The sequence below is a fragment of the Eutrigla gurnardus genome (assembly GCF_963514095.1).
Source record: "Eutrigla gurnardus genome assembly, chromosome: 5".
Taxonomy (NCBI): domain Eukaryota; kingdom Metazoa; phylum Chordata; class Actinopteri; order Perciformes; family Triglidae; genus Eutrigla; species Eutrigla gurnardus.
In genome coordinates this window covers 22,744,261-22,762,117 of record NC_139919.1, presented here as the reverse complement: position 1 = coordinate 22,762,117, position 17,857 = coordinate 22,744,261, and the positions used below count along the sequence as shown (strand labels likewise).

General features: G+C 41.8%; 2 protein-coding genes across 4 annotated transcripts in view; one reads left to right on the top strand and one right to left on the bottom strand.

Annotated features, from left to right (window-relative positions):
- Positions 1-17,857, top strand: part of LOC311013267 (eukaryotic peptide chain release factor subunit 1) — a 247,185-nt gene that overhangs the window by 8,063 nt on the left and 221,265 nt on the right. The window lies entirely within an intron of this gene.
- The window catches only part of spock1 (SPARC (osteonectin), cwcv and kazal like domains proteoglycan 1), an 82,449-nt gene that overhangs the window by 8,427 nt on the left and 56,165 nt on the right, over positions 1-17,857 (bottom strand). For all 3 annotated transcript variants that reach the window (XM_084009299.1, XM_084009301.1, XM_084009300.1), the window contains 3 exons: positions 12,038-12,152; positions 9,024-9,156; positions 6,276-6,396 (listed from right to left, as the gene is read on the bottom strand). In XM_084009299.1, coding sequence (XP_083865425.1) covers positions 6,276-6,396; positions 9,024-9,156; positions 12,038-12,152 — 369 coding nt within the window. The remainder of the gene's footprint in view (positions 1-6,275; positions 6,397-9,023; positions 9,157-12,037; positions 12,153-17,857) is intronic.

Below are 17,857 nucleotides of genomic sequence, written 5' to 3'. Positions count from 1 at the left end.
AACGCCGGCTGCTTTCACACGGGACAGGAGGAAGAATCGATCAGAGCTGCGGGTCAAATATCAAACCATGGCTGGGAATTACCTTCTTATCCGTCATCCTTCCTCCCTCCCTCCTTCCCTCTCACTTCCTCCTTTCTGCTGTCTTTCATGTCTGTAGTCTCAGACCAGTAGAAAATAGCCACAGAGAAAAAACCCACAAGCAATGGTTTTTTTCACAGAGCTGTATGTGGAATGGACATCTATACTGCAAGCCAGTAAGCACGATATAATGTAGGGAGAAGCTTTCCTCTACCTTTCCAGAATAGAAAGGTAGAATACAAGAACTAGTTTTTACATTATACACAGGACTTAGTTTTGTGTCCTTATTTGTTATGCTCAGGCAACTAAAACACATGGATAATAAGGCTGGGCTTTTCAAAACAGACATAAAGTAATGAAGAGATTAAGTTTAAAGATGCCATGGATTTGATTAATGTTATGATTTGGGTTACAACTTGATTTAGCCACTTGAGGCTGGCTTCAGCAACGTTAATAGTCTAACATAGTCTTCTATCTTTTTCAAGAATCTTCCTCATATCTCTTGTTAAAAAGTGTCACCTCACTGCACAATCTCCTGTCTCTCCTCTTCCCCTTGCCACCCGCTTTTCACCTTGATCAGCTCCGACCATGTTCCCGATGTCTCACACTTTTACTGTGTGTAGACCCACTCCTTCTATTTTATATCCATCTATCGTCTACCGCTTATCCTGTAATCAGGGTCGAGGGTACACCCTGGACAGGACGCCAGTCAACCATTCACTCTCACATTCACACCTACGGGCAATTTAGAGTCACCAATTAACCTATCCCCATCCTGCATGTCTTTGGACTGTGGGAGGAAGCCGGAGAACCCGGAGAGAACCCACGCTTACACGGGGAGAACATGCAAAATCCCAACCCGGGAATTGAAACCCGGACCCTCTCACTGTGAGGCGACAGTGCTACCCACTACACCACCGTGCAGCCTCTTCTATTTAATATGACAAACTTAATCAATCATTTATAAATTATCACTGCTGACGCCGCATCCACCTGCCTGTCCACTCACTCATCATCAACTAGATGTAGTTGGCCTCACCCCTACACATTCCATTGGATTATTAATGGGAAAAAACCTTGTGGACATCAGCAATAACGATATCTTTGGAAGGTGACTCAAACTGAAAATATATGTATAATGGCTGTGTGTTCTGATTTGACTCCAAAAGATTCATTATTCATGATGATTCACGACTAGCCATCAAGAGCTAAAGATATATACATTCAGCAGTTCTCTTGCATGTTTTCATCTCCAATCACGACACTAATCTACAGTTGAAAGATGCTGCACCTGAATAAAATGGTACTCAAAATGCATCTTATGTACTGAAAACACCACACTTAACAAGGCATATCAAACGTGCGCCGGATCAGAGACACCAATCAATCATTTATGCATCATTTGATTTGTCAGAACTGTCAGTTGAATTGGAGATGCATCCACTGTGTTCCTTTTTAGTTATGCAACAGTCTATCTCCATCACCAGACGTCATGCTTGTGACAACATTGCCAAATTACATATGGTGGTAATCCCTCCAGACTGGTTGAGGTCATGATATAAATGTCCTCCAGGCTTCCTAATATACAACTCTAAATATAAGGAATAGTCAGGCTGTGTATCCCACTGTGAGTCTCCTTTATCATTTATAAATGATGAACTTAGTTTGTCATATAAAAGGGGTCTAAATCTAGACGGAGTAAAAGTGTGTGGTAATCACCTCGAGACATCGGGGAACCTGGTCAGATCAAATCAAGATGAAAGGCAGGTGGTGAAGCGGGCGAGGAGAGACAGGAGCGAGGTGACACTTTATAACAAGATAACACAAGGAGAAAGAAATAGACTCAGGCAGTCAAATAGGAGAGAGAAGGAAGAGAGAAGGTCAGATTCATTAAAAAGATACAAGGCTATGTTTGATTTTCTTTGCCTCAAGATATCCACTGTCCAGAACAATCTAAATGGCAGTAAGTTAAGGTTATCCTATAATGATCAGTCATACACTGTGTGTATGGACAGGTAGAGTGAAACAAAGAGAGAGCCGGAAACCAGTTAAGTTTTAACCTTGGGAGTGAGACATTACATTTGCTGTGGTTTGGTTTTGGTTGAGGTTTCCATTTAGATTAGCTTGAAAGGTGTTCCACGTTGGTTTTATTTCCCGTTTTGTTGGGACAAGGGAAACTAGCTACAGACAAGCACAGCTCCTTTTAAATTTGATGAGTTGGCTGCATTGGCTACAATATTGGATTTATCTATTTAGTGCTAGCTGGGTGACTTTGCAGTCAATGTACCACCGGTTTGTTGAAACCATCTCTCCCACTCAGCCGGTCGTCATTACGGTCTGAATTACATGATGTCAACGTGCCATGGTTAAAACCACTGAATGTTTGTTGCAGAAAGGGATGCAAACTGAAGCCTAGTGCCAAAACTGAATTCCCAACCGCCCACCTGAAATCCTCCATGAGAGGTTTTACATCACCATAACAAGCCTGTGAGGAAACCGTGAACATTGTTTGTTTTGTGCTTGAACAAATGACCAATGCTGCTTTCCCCCCCCGGGTGAGGTCCGTCTGAAGCGGACAAACTAAAAAAAATCCTCTACAGGGACTCTTCACACCAGTCAGCACTCTGGGAGGAGAAAAACCTTGAGCAATTGGCAAGTGTTAGGAGAGGATAGGAAGTGTGGAGGCAGCAGAGAGGAGAACACAATCTGTCCTCCTGTGTGCTTTTCATGGAGCTATGGGACAGAATCGCCTGGGAAAATGACTTTTAGTGAGGGGATTTAGCCCGTTCAACAGTTTGTCAGCAACAGCAGAGAAATAAGTATTATTGTAAAAGAAAATCAGCTCGACCACAAGCAGTGTGGCCTTTACACATGATCACCAGCAGGATGGCTTTATGTCAGCAGTCACTGGTTAATGTGAGGGGGGGGGGGGGGGGGGGGGGGGAGGATGTTCAACGTCACAGCAGTGTGCCTCCTGGGTAATTGGCAGATCAAATTAAATCTCATTGCCTCTGTGTCAATGCGCTAACCTTTGCTGACAAACAGTCAAGCAGCAGCGATGGATTTTTCTGAGTAAATCAGGTTTGTGTGATCATTAAGAAAGCTCTAAATTAGACAATGAAATAAAGATTACACCACGTTGAGCAATTAGCGTATGCAATTAACCTGTAATTAAGGTCTAATCTTTGATAACTTTTCTAATTTCTTTCACGTTCAGACAGTTTCTGGCTTGTGTTTGTGTGGTTTCCAACACTGCAGAGACTTTGCAGCATCCATTTGTGCCAATAAGACCCAATATCAAAAACTACGGAAAGGTTTGATCTGTTTGCGATGTTAAAGGATGCATCTCTCACACTCATTTGTGCAACTGATAAAAGGGGCAAATGTGAGAAAGATGGTGGAACTTTAACCCAACACTACGAAAATGATGGATTGGAGGCTTGAGGCAGAAAAATAACTGTGAAACAGAGATGGGAGAGTACGGAGAAAGAGTGTGGAAGAGATGTGACATGTTCCCCACACACCCACTAACACTGTGAAAAATAAAGGTTATTAGTGAGTTTGAGGAAAAGGTAAAGTGGGCTATGTGAAGATTTCTGCCTCGACGAACACAAGTGTGAGACTGAGTGAGAACGGATGGGAAGACAGAGATTCAATGACACAAAGCTGCTTGTTAAATTCTTCATCTGCTTCCTCCTGAATTCTTGAGAATCGACTATTTTCAGGGCGTCTGTAGCGTTCGACACACAGAATACTGCATTTGTCACAAAGTTTTTTAATAATAATATTATTATTATATCATTATCTCATCAACTTGGGGTAGTTTTCCTCCTGTAGTCTCTCCAGGCTCCATATAGGCTCAAATAGTAATTCAGAAAAAATACTATTCTGCCGAAGAAGATATATATATATATATATATATATAAAAGTCAAAATTCAGAATTTCTGGCTTATATCATGCCTTCAAAAATCCCGACAGTGTGTCCACTGCACGTACAACCCTCGACCCGATGCGCCGTATTTAAATATGCCAACATTTCAGCTGTGCAGCAACACCTGTCAGAAAAATGACATTGATGAATAAGTGTCCAAAATACCAATTTATCTCTCCCGAGAGAGTGAACTAATGAGGGTCTGTGAAATAAGCAACAGCGAGTGAATGAGGGATTGATTTCCAAAACAGTCTTGACCACACCCCAACCAGTGGAGTCAAAACAGGTGTTTTCACTCAGGCTAACATGCTGCTCTGACTTAGTTCACCTGGGAGCAGGTTGTTTACGCCACGCATAATTCAGTGTTCATTTACCTGCCATGAACTAACTGTGAGTAATGACTGGCATCTCCTTGTGATAATTACTGTCCTAGTCTGTACTGTGGTGCCACGATATTCACGAATGTGCTTAAAAATCAAACTATATGAATAATGATGTTTATGACAATATCAGAGCTCAGCGTCCTCTGCTGTGAGGCTGTGATAATATTCTAAGGATGTCTAACAAAACTTGATTTACAGCCCCGTGTCACTTTAATTAGATTAGTTCTGCATGTCTAGCTGATTTCTATGACACTTACCTATCTGTCTTCCACACGGATGGGAATACACACACACACACACACACACACTCTTGAACAATGTATATCTTTAAAATTCTTCTAATTTATTTCATGATAAAAGCATATTTGCCAGTATAACCAGTTATTCTTTGTAACAGACATAAGTGAAAATATAGCTACAAAGTATCCAAAGTGTGTGTGTGCATATATATTTATTTTTTATTTTTTATCAAGATATATAGTTTAACGGTTATTTTCCAATTCATAAAGATATGTTTACATATCATTTGTTATTCTGAATCTCCAGTGTGAAAGCCGCACTACAACAGAGCGCTGCAGCGGCGTGGAAACACAACTCTGTTTGGTGTAAACGTGATGTGATGCCGCTGGTTGCAGAGACACAGATGTTGTGTGAACAGAGACGTTATTTACCAGTGTGGTACGAAGGTGCAGAGCGGTTTGAACCTGTGGTGATCAGTCAACACAGAGGAGTGATCGCACATACCAAACTGTTGCAGTCTTCTGGCTGTTACCATAGGAACACAATCTGACACACGCACACACAAACAGTGTTTTCCTAACCTACTGCCATCTCCATCTGTTTTAGATTTTGTGTTGCAGATCTAAATAGAGATGTTATCATCCTTGTGTGTCTCATTGAAGGTCTGAGGACGGACTTGACTGACTGTACAGCGACATTCACACGGAGAAGATCCAGAGAATAAGGATACAGGAGAATGAGGAAAGTTCAAATAGACGACGGAAAAGCAGAGAGTTATATAGCGATACTAAGTGAAATGGTACATGCTGTTACTGTTCACGATCTGGAAATAGATCATCTTTCTCTTTACACAAATTGTTCACTCCTGTACTCTGAGCAACCAAACACATACTTAGAGTTTCTATTGAACAAAGACAGGGAGGAATTAATTAGGCAGCAGTCAAGTTGGTAAACACTTCTCTGTTACGTTACATAATCATTAATTAGCAGACATATTCCGTTTGTATTAAATGTGGATGATTGTTTTTAAACGCTTCTTAAGCAGAGAGGGATTAGAAAAGACCTGCGAGGGTTTTGTGCATGAAGGATATTAGCACGTCCAAATACTCACTATTCCAACTGGACAGACGGATGGATAGATAGACTCACAACCCACAAACGCACAAAGTGAAACCACCCCACAACTCCCTGATCTGGGGGAGAGGACGCCTGTTACGATAACAATCCATCCTTTTTCTGTGCTGCTTTCCTTTAGATTGCATTTCTCCTCCAAAATCTCACCATTCATCTACCAAAATCCTATTTTCATGACAAACAATAAGACACACACACTCACTCCATCACGGCTCCCTGTAGCTGTCAGCAAACGGCCGGGGTGGGAGCGATGGGATGGCACGAGGAGAAAATAACGAGTAAGGGGAGAGCCGACAGGAAAGGAATGGAAGAATTTGAGGGATTACCAGTCGAAGGGTGTGTGTGTGTGTGTGTGTGTGTGGCATAGTCACAGCAGTGCGTTTCTGCTGAACTGAAAGTGATTGGCAAGCTCACAGCAGATGAAAATGGACCTGGAGACAGAGAGGACTGACTATGTAACCTGCATGACAAGGTGAGATCAGGTTGATGAGAGAATGACAGTACTCACCAGCCTTTTCAGTCTTATGTGGCGGTTTGTTGAGCTCCTGACCAGGCAAACAAGGACACAGCCCGTCACATTTGACTGAGATCGTCTTCCCAGACAAGCAGCTGTGGAACTCCAACTTGCACTGTTCAAAAACAAAGAAAAGAAACACAACAAAACCATGAGTAATGAAGGCTCTATTTCAGGGACTCCGGGACTGGGGAATCCACGTTGGGGAGTACTTGGTCTGTAGAAACAGTTATATAATATCTTCTGGGGCTCTGGAGGTGCTCTCTACAGCCTAACAAAACAATCCAGATGATGTCATCACAGTTACTTTGACTTGTTTTTGAAACTTGGCTAAAAGTCAGACATTTTGGGGAGACTGCTGCACCAAATATGACCGTTCTTATTCAAACCTGCTTTATTTTGTGTGCAGAATAATATACACAACAAATAAAGAGGAATCATGAATTTTGGAGAATTCACCTACAGGATGTATCAGTGTTATAACTGTGATCCAAGTGTAATAACAACCAAACAAAAACTTTGAATTTCAAACTTTCGTTATGGAGCTGATTAAGGGAAGGATTTGCTGAGGCAGGATTGGTCATTTATCTTCAATGAACAGATGTGTCCATTAGGCAGCCACGTAGACACACCATTAGACACGGTGATGCTCGTGACATTCTATTATTCACTGCAGTACAAACCCACTGCAATGCAGAACGCAAGAGTAACTACTTTAGAAAGTAATTCAACAGTATAAATGTCAGTTCAGGTAAGTGAGGGGTAAGAAAGTGTTTGTACTAGTTGGGGGGGAAAAATCCAATTACGAGATCCTTCCGAGGGGAATAATGAAAACTGAAATGAGTTATGTAAATTCTGTTTGTGAGACGATGTGGACAGGTTTTGTCAGATCATGACTGTGCATCAACATCCCTGCACATATCATGCATCATACAGAAGATCCTGCAGCACTTTCATTTCCCATGTTGCGATTCAAATCCGTCATTTCCTCCCTGTCGCCTCTTTGATAGCGCTGCTAATGTTGCTTAATGAAATTTGTTGACAAAGGAACAACCGTATGTCCTGTTCTCAAACATATTGAATTAGCTGTCTGGGGAGGGGGGAGGGAGACAGACAGAGGGAGACGGAGAGAGGGAGAGAGAGACCAGGAAATGGATGACCTTCCGGAGTCACTGTCAGCACACTGAGAGAGCCCATGAATCTTTATGTATGTCTCTCTCCGGGGGTTAATGTGCTTTTGATGAAACAGTGTTTTAACACCTGACTCGGAGGAGTAAAAATAGAGGAGGAGAGGGGGGGTTAGAGGAGGGATGATTTAAGAGGAGGGACGTAATGGACTTAACTTAGTGGGCTGAAGCCTCTCAGGAGATAAGAGCACTGTCCTCTTAATAGGATATTGAGAGTGCATGTCTGTGTGTGTGCGGTCACGACGAGAGAGGCATGTAATGTCATAATAAAACGTGAATAAGCTTGAGACCAGCAGCTCAATGGTGAACAGGGTTTAGGTTGGGCCACAGGGACCCATCACTCCACCTGCTAACTGAACCCCTCCAACTAAATTACCACAGTGACCAGCGGGACTTCCCAGCCACCCCCCCTCCTTTTGTTCCTCCTCCTTCAATACTTCTCCTCCTCGGGACAGCTGTGTATCTCCCGATCATTGTTTTACACCTGAAGGTTGGAGGTTTAACTCTGATTTTAAACTGAAAACAACATGACCACCAAATATCTGGAAGTCCATTCATTTCCTGCAGAGCTGAGCTGAAGAAAACAACGGATGACATGTGAATGGACAACAGGCTTCCCAGCAAAGAAAACATGACCGCCATGGTAATCCTTCTTTGAACGTTTGCTTTTATTGATTCCGTCTCCTCGGACACTACTGTTGCTGCAATTAATAAATAATACTGAGCAACAGTGTGCAGGTGCCCTGAAAGCTCATAGCTGGCTCTACTTTGCCAATAAACCTGTCACAAAGGCTTTGATTCTGCTCAAAATGTCTTGTATTGTCCATTTCTATGAAGTTCTTGTGTATTGGATTGTGCTTCGCCCCTTGCAACCACAACAATATGGATGTGGTTGTCAATAAGAATCCATAGTCTGCCATATACTAGAGAGACCCATAATGCTTTGCTTTTTTTAAAAGTATTTCCAGCCCCTTTCCAACTCATCAGTCTTCTGCTCATTTCCTTCTTGCCTTTCTTCCTTTCCTCCTCTATCAGGACATTGAGAGGTAAGATGCTGGAAATGGGGCAAGAGACAGATGACAAGATTGAGGTTGGAGATTTTTTTTTAGCTGCTGGAAAGACCTCTGATGGCTGACCCTGTTCCTGGTCATTACAGACCGAGAAAAGCAGAGTTGAAATCAACACGGCGAAGGAGGACAGCAGCCATTATGGTAAAATGGGACAGCAGGAAAAGAGAAGATGAAGCAGGGAAAAGACGGGGAGGCAGAGGGAAACAGGTGATGACAGATGAGTTCAATTAAAAAAGAAAGAAAAGCACACATCTCAAATATTTACACCATGAATTATATAATTCAGTGGCTCTTCAAGTACTGTTGAGTGTCTTGAAGCAATCCTGCCCTGTTTTATGGTTGAAAACAAACTGAATTATTGATAAATAATATTTACTGAGAATCTGGGAAAAAGGGAAATGACACACTTTAAGTGAAAAGCACAGAGAGAGGAAGAAGAGTGTGAAACTTAAAGGGAGAGATACATGGATAAAGTATTGTCTCACCCTGGAGGAGTAGGCGTGTCCATCAGATCCACACACAGGACTCGACTGTAGCCCCAAGCAGAGCCTACATTTCCCATGAGCACCAGCTTCAAGCCTGTGCTTGTGGCCTGCACTGCCTTTCCTGGGTTTCACACTGAGAGAGAGAGAGAGAGAGAGAGAGAGAGAGAGAGAGAGAGAGAGAGAGAGAGAGAGAGAGAGAGAGAGAGAGATCATTATGAATCATTGCCATTACCCAGTAAAAAACGTCTCCTTCACATATATAGAAAAACAAAACAAAATATATGTGCACAGTGCTTATATATCACATTTTCACATTAACATTTCTCTCATACATTTATGTATGAGAGAAAACTGAAGTGCAGTAATAAATTTCCTGGCACGAATATTAACCAAACTCGCCGAATCAGTTTCCCACTAAGCAGAAAGTTTTAAAAGTATTTGTGCTCGTCAGGGCCGGCTGAAGCAGAGCAGATCCTGATTGGTCCACCGAGGCCCTTTTTCAGTAACGAGTGTAATTGCGTTTGATCCAAATCTTGCAGCAATTTTCTATCTAAGTGCACTCGCTGAACACCCTGCTGACTCGTGATCCGGGGAGCCGGGAGGAAATTAGAGTCAGACAAACTCGGACAGACAGAGGAACTAATGCCACAATAACGAATGATGCGAAGTGCAAATGCAAATACTAAACATTCTCTGCTGTCTTGAGTGAAAGTAGTTCAGTGAGACTAAGAGTTTATCATTCAGTCCCTTGAACGACACCTGCACTCTGTGAAACTACAAGGTTCGTAGCGTCACACTCACCGACCAAGACTAAAATCACAGTAGCTGCTTTATATCTATATTATTTATTTTTTTGTTGCTTTTTTGATTTGCTTTGTTTTCATTCTCTTTACTCCCCTCATAAATGTACCACGCTATTAAGCTGTTTTGTTTCACATTGTGTCATGTTTTGTTCATTTTTATTATTGTATAAAAATATTTGTATCTGTTAAATCACTGCTATTTGTTTTTGCTCTTGCACCAATAAAAAAGGGGAAAAGAAGACGTAGTCGTGCACACTGCACTGATAAATAAAACATAATAAAACAAGATGGAATCACAATTAAACTTGTAGATTGATATTTAAGATGTTTCCCCTCATTTACCTTCACATCAAATCCAATTCACCTCCTCCTCACCTTCCAAACACATGAATTTGAGTTATCAGTGATCTGGGCCGGATTGGTTTGGCCATGGGAATTAGTGCATGACAATTATTCACAGAGATCGTCAGAGTGGACAGATGTTCTACGGACATTTTAACCTCAAACAGAGGCAAGAAAGTGATATCTCTCTCACTCTCCCTCGCTGTACTTGGAACCCCTGATGAGAGTTTCCATGTTGCTGCAATCTGGAAGGGCCCTGATGTGATGGTACTACAGCCCCCACACAGCAGGACGGAGCTGCATACCAATTAACACCGCAAGGCTCCATAATATTTTGGGAATTATAGCTGGGTGGTAATGTAGATGTCCAAGCCGGCAACCAAACGTTACTGCCCAATGAATGAAGTTGAGAAGTTTGCACAGAGTTACATGAATTTCAAGAAGAAGACGAAGAACTTATACTACTAACACAGAGCCCACACTTCATTTCATCCACTCCCTAAATAAATATTATAACACTTATTTAACTTAAAACCGAAAGAAACTTCAGAGAGAAACGGTTAGTGAGTGACGAGATTATAGAAAGGGACCTTTTTGTTAAAGAGAAAAAGAAAAAGGCAGCGTATCATTTAGTAAATTAAACAACAATTTTAGTGTCATAAATCCAACTTCATTCAAAGTCGAAACATAAAACTCACCAAACCCGTCTTGGTAGGTCTTTTCACTGTTTAAACAATCAACCAACTCTGGTTTGGTGAAAATAAAGACCACATATATTGCATTATATGTGAAAATGCCTTGAAAAAAAGCAAAAAAAAAGTTTGGATAGAGGACACTCGACAATAACTAATTTAACTTTTAGAATAATATCATGGTCCAAAGCTTCAGTGAGTGTTGCTGTTGGGGAAATATAGATTTTAGGTGAATAATTTGACATATTAAGCGGCAAATGGGACAAATAGGATTAATTAATGCATTGCAAAGAAAAGTATTAAAAGTAAGACGGAATAAATGACTTGAGGAAATCAATTAAACCCAAGAAAGAGACAAATAAACAATCAAATGTCTTTTCGGGGAAATGCTTCGTGAGCTGAAAAATTGAAAAACCTAAAAACTGGCAACATGACAAGGTTGAAAACACAAATAAATTGGGGCTGACAGAGTCCAGAGAGCAAACTGATAGTTTGATTAAAATTAATTGGCGTTCAGAATATGTGTTCTGTATGTTTGTCACTGAAGCAGATTGGATTCTTAGACACCGTTAACACACTAAACACAAAATGCTACTTTATTTCATGCTTCCACTGGGTGCAATTTATCTAACTTCCCCCGAGACTCTAGCTTATTGACGTTCAACTTTGCATAGTCATTTTTAATTAAAGGCATTTACTTCATAATACTCCCTTATTAAGGAGAAAGTCTTGCATCAAAGCAGCCACAACCCCTGTTGCTGATTGGCTGGAATGGTGTAGTGTGGCTTGGTCCGAGTGTTTGTTTTACAGACCCAGGACTAAATAATCTTAGTAGCTAATTGCATTGAAAGCTTGGTAGCGATGGTACCTGTCAATGACAAGCCACGCCCTAAAGCACGTTTTATCGTCTGTTTTACTCTAAATGGAACCATCATTTACAAAATGCTGTATTGAAGAAGACTTATAACTATTGATTGAGACCATAAACTCATGTTTACAATGTTTACTGAGATAATGAATCAAATGTAGGGTCATTTTCAAATAGACTTCCATATACCGGACTTCTTTTTGCCCCCAGAGGAGTCGCCCCTCAATGGCCAGCAGAGAGAATGCAAGTTTAAGGCAGGCCAGCGTTGGCTTCACTTTTCGGAACCGGTGGTTGCCGCGTGGTTCTTACCTGTGAGTTGGCTGCTTGTGATTGGCGCAGATGGCTGTCTGGTAGTCATGGCTGACACACACCTTGTGAGGAGGGCAGCGCACCTTCAGACAAGGGTCCTTGGTGGCATCTGGACCTATACGGGAGCAGATCAGTGATAAACTTCATCTCTGAGCTGCAGAAGTAAGTCAGCGGAAACATGCACAGCGGGAGGATCAGCACAGTGTCGTACTGAAGTTGATGCAGCACAACATCAATCTTTTCCTTCAGTTTTCCATTCGGCAGATTGTTATGTTCTACTAACTGAAGCAGGAAGAGAAATAATGACTTGGCGAAAAAGGACAGAGCAGAAGAATGGTAAAAGGTACAAAGTAAATGTTGAGTTTTCTGCGGTGTGAGCTGCTTAATGAGGACTATTTTCTCCGAGCGGCGACCCCATCTCCGTCCAAATCAATCTCCACAGTGAAATTATCGCCGTGGCAGCCAGGCACAGCTGGCTGGTGTCCAGGGCCACAAAAGATTAAAGCAGCTCATTGACTCCGAGCATTGTGTCATTTCACACTAAGCTAACAGCACAAACCCACTTTCATTTGACAGATGGAAAGAAAGAAAAAAGAACAGAAGGCAGAGGAGGTGAAAAGGACAGAGTGGGAGTAAAAGAGAAAAAAAGAGGGCAGCTAGGACGATGTCACAAGGACATGAGAACGTATTGGATGTTGGAGATGGATGAATGGATGTGAGTAAGGAGATGAACGGAGAGTGGAGGGGAGGACACTCAGTGTGGGACATCCGTCTCCGGAGTTTAAGAGACTCTGGGCTGCCGAAATAATTAACAGATTTAAAGTTACGTGGAGGTGAGCATGGGCTTGATATACTTTATATCCTGCAAATGTAGGAGCTGCATGCCTGAGATGACCAGCGGCCAAGGACCTGAATGGTTTGATCTGAGTCACAGTCTGGGTGCTGAGGGAGCTGCAGCAATGGTGAAGAAATGCCTGCGATGGTGTTGTTGTGCCAGAAAAGATGATGGATTCTTGTGAAACCAGAATTGAGTGGATTGTCTCCCTGTTTGGTGAGAGAATGTGGTGAGACCTTGGAGGAATACCTGGAACTGTCAGCGGCTCATAAGGCTGAGATAGGAGTAGGGCTACAATTATCGACTTTTGATAGTCAAATTGATTGATTATTGAAACAAATAATCAACTATTCTGATTATGAATCGCACAAATCAGTGGCTCTTATTTAGTTATTAGCTATTTAATGTATTTTTAGGCTGTCTAAATAACAATAAAGACAATAAATACACCTTTTATTAATCTTTTCTGCTGATACAGTGCTTTAGTCAGCATAAATATAACACTTGACTTCAAATATTCAGTAAAAAACAAACACAAACAAGATCTGTATAAATACTGCAACAAAATAGAATCAACAATAAACCTTAAGGGCTCATCCAAACAAATTAATTTTGACAGGCTGTTATGTTTTACACCGTTTTGTTTTTTTGTTTTATTTGTCGAGTGTCACATTTACTTACATTACAACTACCCGAGGACGCCAATTCCCGTAACCTTGGTAACTCACTCCTCCCTGTCTGCGTACAGCAAGAGATGCTGTGCTGCTGCCAGAGGAGCTAAGCAGAGGTGGACATGTGCTTTTCCAGGTGAGTTGAGGTGTGATTGAAGCATCGCCCTCCTCCTGAACCTATGTCTATAGTTCATTAGTTAACTTCATTGGTACAAATGAACAGTGAGACAGGCTAACGTGAGGCGGCGGCCTCCAGGCGGGTGGTCATGGCGACCCTGTCACCAAGCTGACACACAGTATATTTAAGAGATCAAAGACAAACTGGGGTTCAAACCGCATGCTGTCGGCACACTGAACAAAATAAAAAAAAGGATTCCAAATCCCAAGTTAATCAAGACTGAGTACAGCGTGTACTGATCAAAGCCATCAAATGCGTCATGTACAAGTCATTAGCATGTGGCTGCTAACGTTATAAACGGAGAGCGGCCTCGTTCCCATTAAGGGGCCTAATGGGGTGTGTTTGAGCCGCAGCTGCTGCGAGCATCAACTCGTTTCTGACCTGATCACACATCGCTGCAGTTTACACGCTGCGTTACAGTGGCAGTTTTATCGTCTCTGCCACACAGAAATCTCATCTACGAGAATGAATGAACACCTAGGCATATCGGCTCTTAACTACTTAGTTACTCATATGTAACCGTGGGCAAATCTGGAGCCGTCAAACGGGAGAGCTTTCTTTATCTCTGTCATAACTGAGCAAAAACACAGATACAGATACAGAAATGCATTGCGAGCCTGCATGCCCCCTCATATGGATGATCCATGTATGATGTATCAATCTTACTCCTGATAGCTGTCTGATCTGCTGTGTGTTTCCATCACCCGCCTATTTGGGGCCATGTCTTCACCTCCATCTATCAGTGGTGGAGGAAACCCATCTTATTTCACTTCGCTGCAAAATGACTTTATCGCCGCGAGGAAATGAGAGATGAAGGGTGAAAGGAAAGGAGGGATCTGAGGAGACTCGCATCTGGTTAACAGGATTGGAGGACAATTTAGGATTAGTGCGTGACCTCTACTGACAGACAAATTGGAATTCAGACGCACGCACACACACACACACACACACACAAATGAGCAAGTCAGTTTATGCACCTACACACACAAGTACGCAGAGCATCACATGTAGGGGATTACACGGATAAAACTTTCTCATAAACAACAAAGAAAAAGTTAATTTGGAGAGACAATGCTCTGAATGTTAAATTGTTTTCAGCTGACATGATTTGAATTTTTATGTTATCTATAGGAGGAGAGGAAGCAAAAAGAAGAGAAAAGAGACCAAATATGGAGAGGAAAGGCGGATCAAAGAGGGGGGGGGGGCTGGGAAGAGAGGCGAATGGAGGGTAAAATAGTTTTATCCATCTACTTAAAGCTCGAGTGAGCAGCATTGGCTGTTAAACCAGCCAATCAATTGTAATGCAGGAGCACTGCAGCACCCTCTCTTTCGCTCTCCTCAATACGAGTCTCTCGTCTCCTTTTATTTCCCTCTTTTCTTTTGCAACTATGACTCTATTCTCATCCGTGCGTGTGTGAATAAGACAATATTCATGAGCAATGTCACTTGACATGCCTTATTGCATATCCCTCCATTCCAAAAGTGCCAGACTCAAAATCACTTTCTACCCTGAAAATATTATTGATTTATGTAAATGTACTAAGGTTGTCTGCTGCTGATAAGACACTGCCAAATGCACAAGTGTAAAGGATTTGTGTGTGCGTGCGTGTGTGTGTATGTGTCAAGTGAATATTCTTCTTCATTCTTCATCAGACACTGTTGGAGAAAGTGTGGAGACGCATTGCTTTGAAATTGGCAGCTGATGAGGGAAGTAAAACAGGGAGAAGCTAGTCATGTGTGTATTCTCTTTCATGTTACAGCTATGGTTTGTGAGCAATGCAGCAGTTCTGCACTTAACTAGCAATTTGTGTAGCCGTTGTCCTTGGGCCATATGTAAGGTTGACTGATGACCCCTGTGCTGGGTCACCAGTCTGTAGGGGTGAGACAGAACTGTCCCCAAACCGGGTAACAAGGGCACAAGACAACAGCAGATATTTAACAAATTAACAGAAATAACCTTAGATTGAATTCAAGTTTCTCTACATCTGAAACTAAAGGGAGAAACTCTATTTCATAGGAGCTTTAAATGCGTGTGTATAGTGACAACAAAACCACTTAGTTAGGTTGAGTAAAAATCTGGCTTAAAGTAAGTGAATTTATGTATTGTGAATTGCGTGCCAAATGGCATCAACCCAACAATTGCTGGAACAACTTATGAAACATAAGTGAGCATGGGAATTGCCTCTTCCATCATAATATTTCTGAGCCCCTATACATGTTCACAATTCCTTTTAATTAATTTATTCATTCATTTCAGGTTCCCAGCTTTCAGATTATGTATGCCACGCCACTTCTGTGCAGCATGCACTCTTGTCCTGCTATCGCCCCCTACAGGCCGCCTGATGCTCTCAACGAATCTTTTAGGACTGAAGTACCCGTGGACAGTGCAGTACTTTTACAATCAGACCTTTTTAAATCTTTGGACGTGGTCACCTCATGGCTGTTCTTGTACATCCCACTGCTGTGTTGCAGCATGCTTTCAAAGTGCTGCTGTGGCATCATCCCAGCTACCATCTGGTTAGATCTGCTTTTTTATAAAGAGGGGGGGTTTCTCATACTGAGAGTACAGCAAGTACATAAAAGAAAGACATATTCCCCACTGAAATCAAATGTGCTGCTGCATCTTATGAAAAAATGATTCATCTGACTGAGCATGAAGATCAAAATCATTTGCATCAGGCTCATATAATGATGCCCATACACAGCATATGTGTGTATCATCTATAAGGTATATCCATAAGCTCCCTGTGTGCAGTGATATGCAAAGGTATATGGTTTTAATAAATGTCATACTGATCACCAGCCCTCCACGCCGTTGTACTTATGTCCCAATCATAGCGTCAGTGTGTAGGTGTGGCAGTGGTTCAATGAACCCACTATTCTGCTTTCTTGCCATTAACACAGTTACGGTGCTCTCTTTGTGCACATTGTTCCTCCATTTCCCCCAATGTGGATGGAGTAGGTACATGTATTGACTTCCACCACTTCCCACTCTGCCTCCATCCCTCCGAGTCCTCAGCTCAGAGCCTGCAGGGAGCCACAGGGCAAACACTCGGCATAATCTTATTCAGTTCAGTACGTCCGCATGTATTAAGGTCCAATAAAAAAAAAAAAAAACATGAAAATCTGTTGTTTTTAAAAAGGACATTTAACAATACAAGTGTTTTATTTCTGATGCAAAAGTGATTTTAATTGTGCAAGCTTTCAAACGCTGGATATCTGATTTTGGGAATTCAAATTCAGAGTGACTTATTTACTTTCATTTATTTATTTATTTTTAACAGATATGTTATGTTGCACAATATGTGTATTTCTCATTCCTTGGCCTGCTGATGAAATCTGTAGTGAAGTCTGACAGTTGTGTGACACGAACACAGTCAGTTTAGACAGTCATTAAATGACATTCACTGCTTTTTAACATCCTTTGTTTAAATGGATCCTCTCAATTGGATCCTGCGGGAGGGATTCCAGTGTGCTTATATTTTGTGATGTAGAATCAGTCCACAGTAACTGAAATACTTGCATTAGTGTGTCAGTGTTGCTGTATTGTTGCACTATGACTCACTACGGCAAGCAGCACACATGACAGTTTATTGTCTACAGTGTGCAAAAATGCCTTCTTTTTCAGGATATCCCAACCCTGAACATAACTTCCAGTCCATTTAATTGCAGAAAAGCGCCATATACTTGAGGCCGTAACATTTTATGACAATTCAAGTTGACAGTAAATTGCCTACTCATCCACTTTTTGTATCCTCAAGAAATGTTCTCCTCCTTTCTTTCACCATTAATGTCATTTAAGAGACAGGGGGAAAGCGGCTACAGAAGAGAAGAAGGGGAAGATGAAACACACTGTCTTTGTCCTCTAATGCTGGACGGAGGCCAGAATGGAATGCAGTGATTGGATAATAAAGATAGCCAGAGTCCAACAGAAAGGGACCACATTGCCAACAAACCCCGTCAGAGAGTGGAGGGTGACCTCAAATTAATTGCCGCTGAGCTGGACATGGGTCAACGGGGTGTTTTCGTAATCGGTGCATGTGGGTGTGTGCTCCTGGATCGACACCGCGCTCTGTTGCTCTCCATTGTTTGCTCTGTTTCTCGCAAACAAACAAGCTTGAAATTAAATAAACACG